The 12863-nt window shown below is 29.7% G+C and overlaps 1 protein-coding gene across 5 annotated transcripts in view; it reads right to left on the reverse strand.

Moving 5' to 3' along the window:
• Positions 1-2053: 2053 nt before the first annotated feature.
• The window catches only part of LOC129960764 (proton channel OtopLc-like), a 151990-nt gene continuing 141180 nt past the window's right edge, over positions 2054-12863 (reverse strand). For 4 of the 5 annotated variants that reach the window (XM_056074383.1, XM_056074384.1, XM_056074386.1 and 1 more), the window contains 4 exons: positions 9855-10113; positions 8586-8746; positions 6455-6635; positions 2054-5047 (listed from right to left, as the gene is read on the reverse strand). In XM_056074383.1, coding sequence (XP_055930358.1) covers positions 4128-5047; positions 6455-6635; positions 8586-8746; positions 9855-10113 — 1521 coding nt within the window. In that variant the 3' untranslated portion in view covers positions 2054-4127. The remainder of the gene's footprint in view (positions 5048-6454; positions 6636-8585; positions 8747-9854; positions 10114-12863) is intronic. The other variant, XM_056074382.1, reaches the window with a different exon arrangement.

Below are 12863 nucleotides of genomic sequence, written 5' to 3' on the forward strand. Positions count from 1 at the left end.
TATAACTAGATACTTAAACAATAACTATAAATTGAATATTGAATATTATTTAAACGATCACATTATCAAGTCATTCGTTTTTCAAAATGGGATTAGTTTTTAACCAACAGTAAATCTGTAATTTTCTTTTTATTATATTGAAGGCATTCTTGTACGGTGAGTCCGTCATGTTTCTGTACAAAGAATTTTCACTCCTTTTCTCATTATAAAATATCCTTTTTTTTAATACAAAACCTTTCATTGCTAAATATTTTTTTAGCACAAAATCTTTCATTGCATTTTTTTTATTTTACACAAAATATTTCATTGTAAAAACTCTTTCAGGTGAACTGGTGAACAGTATCATTAACACGGTATTTAGATTTTGATGTGAACTTTAATGTTCTTGCATTGTATATTCGGATTAAGGATTATTGAAATGAAAGCTATTTGGTAAAATTTTGATTTGTAAGCTCACGGTTTTTGAAAAGGAAAATGTCTGTAGAAAATGTATATGACCAAGACATTTATTAAAATTTCTTCTGACTTGAGAGCTGAGGAGAACAAATCAAATAAAACTATGTTATTAACCTATTCATGAAATAAATAAATTTACAAATGATCAAAACTCTACAAATTAAAAAAGCATTTGGATAGTAATAAATCTTTGCCAAGTATATTCTGTCAGATTTTAATGTGTTTCGTTACGTTCGTTCATTACGGTAAACAAGTACTGTAATTCTTATTATTACATTATTCCAGTACTTAAATAAAATTGTGCACAAACGCGAAAGCCGATAGTCATAGTTCATGATAAATAAATAAATAGAAAGATATACATTCTCACAAAGTTACAAAAAAAAAAAACCTAAAACAATTCATTAAAATATTGATTAAGAAATGAAAGAGAAGAAAGAAGATAAGAGAAATGAAATGAAATTGTCCACTTTTATTAAGCCAAAGGCTTCATATTGTGAGCATTATTAAGAGCCGAAGAGAGTCTAAATCCACCTTTGAATAAACAAAAATATAGGGTGTTCATTAATTATTGTCGGGGTTTCCGTACCCCATAACTTTCGAATAAAAAATATTATGCAAAAACCGATTACGTATTCTTAAATTACAACTCAAAGAATTTTATTAATGATATTAAAGTGTAAAGCTTGCACAATTTGCACTTTGTAGGCATTCAGCTGAAGGCGATTATGTATTCGTAAATTCGCTGAACAAATTTTGACTCGAATTGAGGATGATGAAAATTACCTTCGGAAATGGTTCTTCAGTGATGAATCCACTTTTCATGTGTCAGAAAAAGTGAATAAACATAACTGTAGAATATGGGGCTCGGAGAACCCGCACGATTATCAAAAGTCAAAATTTGTTCAGCGAATTTACGAATACGTAATCGCCTTCAGCTGAATGCCTACAAAGTGCAAATTGTGCAAGCTTTACACTTTAATATCATTAATAAAATTCTTTGAGTTGTAATTTAAGAATATGTAATCGGTTTTTGCGTAATATTTTTTATTCGAAAGTTATGAGGTACGGAAACCCCGACAATAATTAATGAACACCCTATATATCAGAATACAATTGGTAATATAACGTCTCTATTTTCAAACTTGCACTTTTTTTTATAGTTTCACGATTAGTTATAATAAACGACATGAGCAAATAGATGTACATTATCTGCAATATTCCAAAAATGTGTAATCTAATAAAAGAATAATTTACTATTAATTTATTTACATAGAAATCTTAATAACTAAAATAATCCTTTTTAATCTTTCTTTCCCATTTTTCCTTTGGAAATGCTGTCAATTTACTACATCAACTATTGCTTCGACAATTTTTAAATTTGAGGTTAAGCTTTCTGCGGCCATTGTAAATTCTTGATTATTGGTACAATAGTTATATCCAGAAGATAATTTGGAAAATATACAAAGAAATATAATGTTGCTTGCTAAAAGGTCGATTGCTATTATAAACAATGTTTTTAATACACAAATTTTTTTATGTGAATCAACACACAACTAGATAAACAAATTTCTTTTCTTTATTTGCACAGAGAGTATTTGCTGACAAAAATTCAAAAAAAAAAATCGCAACATATGTAATTATTGCGATTACATGATGATTGAAAACAGCAGATCCTTCTCTTTTCTCTGATATATATTACAAATGTCATTTCACTTTGTTTACAAGACACTGAGAAGTGATTCAGATAATTAAAAATTAATGAATACATACTTTGCTTTTTATAGTATAATAATTTTTCTTACATATCTTACTTTTAGTAATGCAATGGCATTCTTATTGCTTACATAAACTGTCTAGAAATGCTGTTAATATTCATACTAATAGATTTATTAGTGTATACAAACATGAATGACTTTAATGCAAATACTACTATATTGGAAAATGCCTTTAATAATATTTAAGATCAAATTTTATAAAACATTCATTTAAAAACCGTCACAGAATATCAAATCTTAGTACGAAAAAAGGTAAGATTATGAAGAACATCTTAATTAAAAATATACTTTATTAATACCATGTTAAATTTTTTGCAGGTGAAAGTAGCAAAACTAATATTTTTTTTTTATTTTCACTACAGTTCCTTGAGAAATAAGTATAATTATTTAACAACAAGTACAATTATTTGAATTTATTACAAAAAATTTTAAGCAACAAGTAAAAAAGTAACATTGGTTTAAGAAACATCATTTCAAAATTTCCATTGCACACTGAAAAATTTGTACTTCAATTTGCATAGACAATGCTTCGATTTGCATAGACAATACAGTGATTAGTGCTTTTATTTAACACATATTACTTTAAAAAGCTTTTCATGGCAAAGAACAAAATCAGTAATAGATAAAGGGTGAAATTTAAAATAGAGAATGAAAAAGAGCTATTGATTTTCTAAGAACTTGACTTCTGCAAATCCTTGAGGCATCCAATAACCATTTTATAGTCAAGTAGCTCATATTATATCAAAGAACAAAACAAACTATCTTACACTAAGCAAAACGAATTTTCTTTTTTAAATAATAGTACAAGTCTAAAAATTGTAAATCTTAGTTATTTGCTTCTGTTATCTTGCATTGCATTGACAATCCTTCAAGTAATTAGCAGAAAAGAATTACAGTACTGAATACTGACACTCGAGGAGTTTTTCTTCCATAATACACAACCCAAACTGCAACTTATTTGCAGTTTTACTAACCTTATGGTGCTTATTGCTCTATGGAGCATATAAAAGATAGAGTTCATTGGCTCTGTTTAAGAGTAATATTGCTCAAATTATAGGTTGCGTTCATGTGAACCAAAATAGGTTTGATCATGGAACAACATAAGATGAGGTGGACGATTTATCAGTTTTTCAGACCGATGTCCATTGAAATCTTTCAATTTTGAAACCAACCATCTCCGTGAGTCTCTTGCTTTCATCTCCATCAAATGCTGAGTTTTTTTAGATTCCTTTCTCACTCATGCAATGTTTCTTTTTCGACGCAAATGATATGCTGCTTTAGCAAACTGATAACGAAAAATAACTATCAGGTTTACCAGTTTCACTAAATACTTATTTTGTATGAGATGAAATTCAGAGTGAACAGAGGTACTGAATGTGTTATTTTAACTAAATAAATTAGAGTAGAGTTTAACTGAAGAAAATTACCATTCGAGAGATAACGAGCGTTTACTGTGGGCATTGAGCATTTCACGACCATAAAGCGCAAATTCCTAAACATATTTTGTCATGTTCACAATTTTGCAAACAGTGGACTAAACTACATATCTTCTGACTACATGTACTTAAACAATTTTCTTTCACGCTCTTATTTTGGCACTATTTTGGAACAACGAACAGCTTAGAAATACATGTCTTATTTAATATCCTAACTTTCGTACAAATCTTCTTGCATCCACTTTTGCTGGAACACATTACTGTTCTTCATTCGATGAATAAGACAGATTTCATGTTGATTGTTCTTAAGAAACTTCGATTTCTACTATGACATGAAAACATGCATATAAAATTTTGTAACCATCGAAGATTCCAAAGAAAATCCTTATGAAATTGCTAACTTATTTTCATCTGAAAAACGCCAGCATTCATTCATAATAATTACGTTAGAATGTAATCAGTTACATACATTTTTGTACGAGTTCTTCCAAACTTCAGCAAATGTTATGAAGGAATGGAACCGGAAAAATATACTCAGTGGCAAAGTGGTTCTAACAATGACAGTCCAAGCCATAAATCCGTAAAACCCTAACTGCACAGGACTCGCTTGGACTTTCTGCATTTCAAAAGTGTAGATAATCCAAAAAGTGAGATTTACCATCAGAAGAAACGTTATAACTTGACGACCAGGCTTGGTATTGTCATGCTCCGGAAGATGGGTTGATCGACATGTAATATCTGCAACAAAAAGTGATTGCAAAGTGACCTGAACGATAGTTAGGCAGCTTGTGATCATGACAAGCAGATTCGGCGTGTAATGAAGCGGTGACAGGGTACCTGCGATTATTCCAAACATTGCATAAGTATAAAGACCAAAGGCACTGACTCGAAGCAAGAGATCTCGAAGATGGTCTTGACGGTCATAATGAAATCGTAGAGATCGTACGCGGAAAAATCCAACAATGATAGCAAATATTGAAATTAGCATTATGATCGAATGGGATAAGTCAGACAGATAAACAGCTAAAAGATTCAAGTCTTCATGGTGAATAAAAACAAAGAAGACAATCAGACAAATTGTAGAAATCACCAGAAGAAATAAGCCAAGAAATAGACCTCTACTTGAACCAGCACAATTCACCCTATGGAAAGACTGAGAGCTAGAGGTTCTGGACAATGCATCTTCAGCACTTTGTTCAATGCGAAACATAGGGTTATGTCCAATGTTTTTCCACATAACATACAATACGGCTGCAGCTATTAAACTGTACTCTACAATGAAGGGATACAAAAAGGGCGAAGCATCGGAAACTATGGATCCCATGATGTTTTGCTTCTGACAAGGGTTGCTCAGATTCAAGGAACTGTTGTTGTCTTCTGCGGTTGTAGGGAGAGAAAAAGAGAAACAAGTTAATGCATTTGCATGAAAATAAGAATAATAAATTAAGAATGAAAATAATATTCACAGTATTGATTAAAGTGTGTTTAGAGTGTTGTATTCAAAAGCTATTAATATCTATGAAAAAACTATGATTTTACAAAGAAAATAATGCATCGACTAATATCTCTATCTTTTCATATTCACCATAAGTTAAAAATTCCTCATAATTTTTCAATTTAAAAATCGCTTATTTCTTAAAAATACATATTTTGGTAATATTCTTGAATTGAACAAAGGTTAATTACATACTGGAGGAATGATTTTTATCTACTATATGTGCGCGAAATTTGTTTCAGTCTTTCCGGTTTGTTGTTTAATCTTGTTTCTATTTTGAGATGTTTCGTTCTCATTTCTAAGATTTCAATAAGAATATTAAAGTTACACAATTACCTTTCAAGGTAATTTCACAATAAGTCAAATAACGTTTCAAATAATTATGGTAACATTAATTTGAAATATTAGAAGAGAGCAGAAATCTTTCTTCTAACGTAATTAAACGTATTTATCAAAATGAATATTTACTTACTGACAAAAAGAATGTATGACCAAATAGAATATATAAAAGTGATGCAGGGTCACGTGATTTTGTCCAGACTATTTTATTTAAAAAATCTTCTTTCATAATTAATCTTGCTTTAATTCGAATAACAATTCAAAATATTAAGAAAATAATAATTTGAAAAAATAAGAATAATAATTAGAAAATGGTAAAATTTTTCATCTTATATAATAAAATGTTATCAATTAAACTATACAATCGAAGAGTACACAATACAATCAATATACAATCGAAGAGTACACAATTGGAGTAGAAGTCATTTGAATTTTAACCCTCATGCTTCTGTAAAGATTGCATATCACTTTAAAATTTGTATTTCATTTTATTCTTTGATTTTTTTGAAATTTTAACATGTGTACTGAAAATAAATTAGACATGACATTCTCCAATATTTTTAGGTTACTGCAAATATCCTGAAAATATCATACATATCTGTGCTATTAGGATAAAGATGCATTTCTTATAGATGCATATTTGACATAGTTGCACGTAGCATTTAAAAAGATTCAAACAGAACTTATTCTCACAATGATTATTATCGAAAAAGCAATATAAATATGCACAGATTTTACTTTAATCACTTCATTGATTATTTATTTCAGCACTGGTTTTGAAAAACAAGCAAAACAAATTTTTGTTATACCTGTCATAAATCTGCTACACAAGTAAATTTCGTTCCTAGATGGCAGCACGGCATATCTTACTTCATCAATTACAAACAGCATTAGATCAGAATTATTATTATTTTTAATATGAAAAATGTATATTAGATTTTTAAAAATACCTGTGACTCTGAAGGGTAGGATAAGCTCTTCTAAGCTTGATCCAAGCCCACTTTCTCGTTGATTCTCAGCAATGGCTTCTAATGCTTCCTTTCCTACAGTTCGAATCCATACGCAAAGGTTTGTCGCTATGATATGCATAAGACCGAAACGAGCAACAACTTTGAATTTTTGTATATTGAGCTAAAATGGAAAGTAAAACCAGAAATTTAAACATGAGAAAATCTTCTTTATTATATTAAAATTAAAATTAAATGTTTTTTGTAACACTAAAAATTTATAAATGGTATAGATATGCAGGCATTCAGCATTATATTTGAAAATTGTCGGTCTATTTCGATTTCTAAAATTTGCCCGTACATTAAGGGATAGGTTCTATGTCAAAGATCTTATTTTTACAATGCGATTAAAATAAATAAAAGTAATTACAGATTCTAATACGAATGAATCAACTTCGGTTTCTGAAACTTAAATAAAAGAGCAAAAATCAGTAAATGAATTATGTAAACAAAAAATCGTTTTGGCATTCAGTTTTATGAGAATTATTTTCTTCTGACTATATTCGTTCTTCAAAAAAATTAGTTCAAAGTTAAAATTGATACATTTTCTGAAATGAAATTTCCCATTAGAATGACTTATCTTCCCCCCTTTCATCCATATGAAAATTTTCTAAAATTTTATATTGTATTATGTGACAGTCCTTTCGTACATATAGTAAAAACGTACAAGCACAGTAGTATACAATTAAACACCCCAGAAATTTTATTTTTCGATCAAAAAAGTGACATCAATAATGTATCAATTAAATTTTAATTGAAGCGAATATTTAGAATATTTGCATCATTCAGAAATCGATTATGCTAATTAATTTAAAATTAAATATTGATATGACCCAAAAACTAGTAAAATAATTGATGGTCCATATATGTTGATACAGAAATAAATTTATAGGAAATAATTATATGCAAGAGATGTACATTGCTTATCTGTGTTAATCTACATTATCCTAATCAGGAAAAGTTTTCACACTTTGAGAAAAAAAAAAAAATAAATAAAATAAGCTTAGAAGTAATCTGATGTTTGTAACACATTTTAAAAGTTTAACTTTTAAGTGATTATTTAATTCTGAATTTTTTGAATATGTTTTTAATTATATATACATAAAATCACACGCGAACGGGCACACACACATATGTAATAAAATTCTCTTCTGATAAATGAGTTAGAAAAGAGAGTGTCCTAAAATCAGTTCTTTGCTTGTGTTTTCATGATAGGGATTGTTCAATTATTAACATATTTTAAAATTTCTGAGTTAATTCATGACTAGGGAGTAAAATACTAAAATGGTAGGAAACAGGGAAGGGGGGGGGTATGGAAACGCATTTAGAGCTTATACATCATAAAAAGATACTTTACCTAAATGTAGCTAAACAAGCGTTTATCACAGACACGGGATTTTCACGGGTGTGTATCTCTCTCTCTATACACACACACACACACACACACACACACACACACACACACACACACACACACACACACACACACACACACACACACACACACACACACACACACACACACACACACACACACACATATATATATATGAATGAGTGGCCAACAGAAATATAAATAAAGCTAATTTATTTTTCCATGGAGCACATAACTGATTCATGTTAAATAACAATGGGACACGTCTGTCGTAGCGGGACACAAGAGGAAAGTTTCAAAAGATTTTTCCCTCGACACTTTTAGTGAGAGTATTTTATAGGGATTTCTTTACCATACCACGTGCCGATTCGGGAAAAGGAATCTCAGATATTTGGGGCGTGGTGGGGGGAAACCGTGGGAGTTAGTGATTTTTATTCCTTCGCTTGCAGCCTGAGAATTACAGGGTCATTAATTTTTTAGGAGTGCTTGTTAGTAAAAAATTGAAAAGTAAGTGGGGTTTGGATCAGGAAATAAGAGCAAATTTTATTATAAAGTAATATGGCCTAATTTAAGATAAAAATTAGGAAATTAATTAGGATTTAAATTTGATTAAGAGATATCATTACATATACACACACATAAACACACATATATTTATATACATGGATTGTAATGTTAAATATATATAGTCATACCTACCCGCGCATTAACAAATATGAAATACATTTGAGCAAAAGTGAAGATCATTTGCAAGATAGGATTCAACCCTAAGAATATATTGTAGCAAAGAGATGTCGGAGGTACTTCAAAGAATGACCCGAATTCTAATCCATTATAGACCATCGTTCCGAGACCAAAAGCTGTAAAGAAAACACATGTAAGAGAAGAAATAAATAAAAATAAATTTAGCATTATGTAAAAAAATATAGCCAACCAAGCAACATCATTTTTTGGAGGAAAAAAACCCGCCAAAAATTAAAGTGTAGCTGTTAAAATATATTCAAGAAAGCGTAAGAATTTTTATATAAATATATTAGTGAATTTGAAAACCGGGGGAAAAAAACCCGAAAACAATATGATACAATTTTTTTGTTTCGTTTTTCATTATGTTGTTGGTTGTTTCACCATAAGCTATATAGTTTTGGGGAAATAATCATTTTTTGTTCATTTTGACACATAAATTGAATCTTTTTCAACACTTCTGAAATTCATGCAATTCTTTTATAATCTGCTAAATCCCCCTATTTATATATAATTTTTCAGCTCAGGAAAATCTTACATAAATTGTCTTCCCTAATGTCTTCTTAAATCTTTAGTAATAACGTCAAGAACGGCAGCTTTAATGTGATGTCTAAGAATTTTCCAGTTGTCCAAATGTTCTACAAAATTGTTGTAAAAGGTCTTAATGTACAGAAACGTAGTGATTGTATCTGTCATCCAGGGAATTTTAGCATCTTTTCGTCTATAGTGAGTTAGTTACAAATATAAATTACATTCCAGACACGGCATTATTTTTTCGTCCGTATATTGAATTTAGTTTTGAATGTAATGTAAATACACTAAAGTTTTGTTTCCATGGTGCCACATAATACTGGCACCAGGAGCATTTATACCTCTCTTAATCGCCAGTCATCGATTTCATACCGACGCACGCCGCCGATACCACGAGCTAAACCACCGATACATATCACAAGTTAAACTACCTATATACCGACATATACCACGAATTAAACCACCGATTTCATATCAATGCACGTTTAGCTAAGGAACATAAACAGTTATTAAGTAATAAAATTCTGAAATTAATGTTATTAATTTTCAGTTTTTAACACTCATATAATTTGAAAGCATGAACACTTTGAGGCAATTCCAGTTTTACTTATCCTCATTAATTAATATCCAAAATACATAATACATGTTTTAAATACATGAAGAAAACTGGCTTCATTTCGAAGCTCACCCACTGACCTATGGCTCCTATTCGTAAGAAAAGGCTCCCATGACTTTTGTCGTTATCAGATATTCGGTATTTCTTGAGCCGCGGTGGAACTGGGCCATCAGGTCCATTGTCAACACCCTTCTCACCCAATCGACGCAAGCTTTCAAGAATGGTGATCTTTTTGGCCACCGCACTGAGACCACTTCCAGCAGTTGAATCACGTAACAGGTAAATGTAGATGTACAGCAAGAATAAAAGTGACAAAGAATACAAGTATAAATAAAAACCCTGTAAAAAAAAGAAAGAAATCAAAGTCATTATGAGTATTTTAAAATGGTTTTGCTTTGAAAATTTTATATTTTCTTATCAGAAAAAAAATAAAGAATTTAGGTTGTAAAATTAATGTCCGACACAGATAATTGCAGGTTAAATTTGATTGTGTAAGATGTAATTTTAAAAAAGTGGGAAAATAAGTGGAAAAATAAATTGTTTTGTAAAATTTCTACATAAATCTACTAAACTGGTTATTTTCCAGTGAAAAAGTTTTATTAAACTCGGTGATTTTATTTAATATTGAATACAATACGATTTACAAAGAAAAATATGAATAGATTTGCTTATTAGAGAATATTTGCTTTTTATTGCTCGTAAAGATGGCGCCACGCAATTGAAGTCAGAATCAATGAAGTAGAAATATTTTAACTCCATAATGAGACTACATTTTATTTAAATGATCTAAGTAAGCTGGATAATTATTACAATTTTCAAGTACATTTGAAGAACCGTACATAATTTTTAGATTTTTCTTTAATTATTTTTAGCTTTATATCCTATAATAAATTAATTAATAAGGAGTTAATTAATTAGTTATTTAAGGATTTTGTCATCTATTCCCCTCATTTATTTTTAAAACTCAGGATATAGATAAATCAGATGCAAAGTAAATTTCTCATATTTAATATAATAAATAGCTATGGAAGGGAAAAAATGAAACGTTATCAAGTTTTGAGAAATATAATCAATGAAATAAATGATAATTTTTCTTTTTCTCATTTTCAAAGGACATGAAAGATATTTGTATAAAATGAAAGACGCAGTTTGATTTTTTCGTAGAAAATGATAAGCACAGTTTACTAATTCCAAACAATTTGAAAAATCACTTATTCCTGAAATATTTTCAAGAACCAGAGATGTGAATTTAAATCCTAACTGCTATGCAAAAAGTGCACAATTGAGGTTTCCCTAGTGATATTATCTTGCTACAAAAAAAAAAAAAATAAAAAAAAAATAAGCTTCTAAAAGGCAGGGATTCCTAAAAATTCATACAAAAGAGTCATCAAAAATTGTCGCAGCAACACCCGTAAACAATGCATTTATTGAGAGACAAAGGGTTAAAGAACAAAAGAATAAAACAGAAAAGATGCAAAGAATCATTGAGAGAGGCGCTCACGATGAAAAAAAAAAAAAAAAAAAAAACTGCTCGAAAAAGAATGCTACAGCACATTTTGGAAGCAAAATATGAAGACATTGAGTCAGTGAAAAGCTTTCTACTTCATAACACACTTGTTACCAAGGGTGAAATGCATTTCGGCCAAGGTGAAGTCTCTGAAGTTCTTTTTCAGTTGATCGTGAAACTTTATTTTTTTCTTTCTTTTTGTGTACTGTAATTCAAAAGTATAAAATGAAATAGCAGAAAAAGAAATGCCAAAAGAACTTCATTTCAAAATATGAGAGCACGTGGTGAAAAAAAAAATTATGCGTCTATGATATAAAGAACTTGCACTTCTTAAAAGCCTTTTTAATGACTAAAAGCTTTAAAATCCCTTTTAGAGTCTAATGATCGTCACATGTTTCAAAACTGTGCAAGTTGGTTTTTAAACAATGCTAAAAATGATTTCAGTATAAAGTCTTATTTCAGCATCAGTTGTTTTAGTCACATCTGCATGGTAAAAAAAACTCCAAGTTTATATAACAGTATGAGAAACAAAAGAAGTTTTTTTTTTCCCAGCTGAATGATATCATTCTTTTGTTTGTAAAATAATGAGGAATTATAAAGCATCCTTGTTCAAAGGATGGTAGAGAAAAAAACAGTAGTCATAAGAACACTAAATATTGTTAGTATACACTTTAGAACCAAACGAATGACTTCCATAAAATAATTAAGCAGAAAATGAGGCAAAAATTACAGTTATTCTAACAATTCTGTATCTTGTATTCTCTAATATGTGGAAAAGGATGTTTATTTGCTTAAAACAGTTCAAAGTACCCACTCTGCTCTCATGCCTCTCAAAATTCGCTATTAATATCCAGCTGGAAAGTAACTGGATTATTAATTATATGACGATGATTGAAAATTATACTTACTTTAGGGTCTATTTTCCTAATATACAAAAGATCTTTCATGGCAAAGCAATAGTAGAAGGTTAAAATAGTAATTTTGAGCACTTTGAATAGATATACAACAAATCTTGAAACAATCGCATTAAGGACTCCAATAGTTTAAGAATAATAATGGGCTCAACTCATTGTCACGTGATATAGGACAGGTGGACCGCGCCAAATTGATTCGACGGTTTACTGTCCATTTTACACGAAAGAGAATGACACACCCCACAGTAAATGACAGCTGTTGTAGGATAGAAAATAATTAGAGTTATTATGTCACTTAAATTTGTTTTTTTAATAAACCAATGATTAAACATAAAACGAAGTGGATTTTACTTCTTTAATTTTACTTTAAAAGAATAGAGCTTTTTCTTAATTTACTAAAATGCAGAACAGAAGAAAATTAATAAAAATTTGCTACGTAAATGCATTTTAATCCATTAAAAATACCAACTTTTTATGTTTTAGTGTAGCCTTTTTCGGCTAGAAAAATGACATTTTTTTGCGGTAATTTCAATAAAAAGATATTATTGGGATTAATGAACTAAAGGAAGCATCTTATAGAAAATAATGTCACGTGTATTTCCTCGAGCTTTCTTTAATACAAAGCCATACAAATGGAAATACCTTTGCGTAATCCGCTTCTTTTGTGA

This window comes from Argiope bruennichi, chromosome X2, assembly GCF_947563725.1.
Source record: "Argiope bruennichi chromosome X2, qqArgBrue1.1, whole genome shotgun sequence".
NCBI classification, from domain to species: Eukaryota; Metazoa; Arthropoda; class Arachnida; order Araneae; family Araneidae; genus Argiope; species Argiope bruennichi.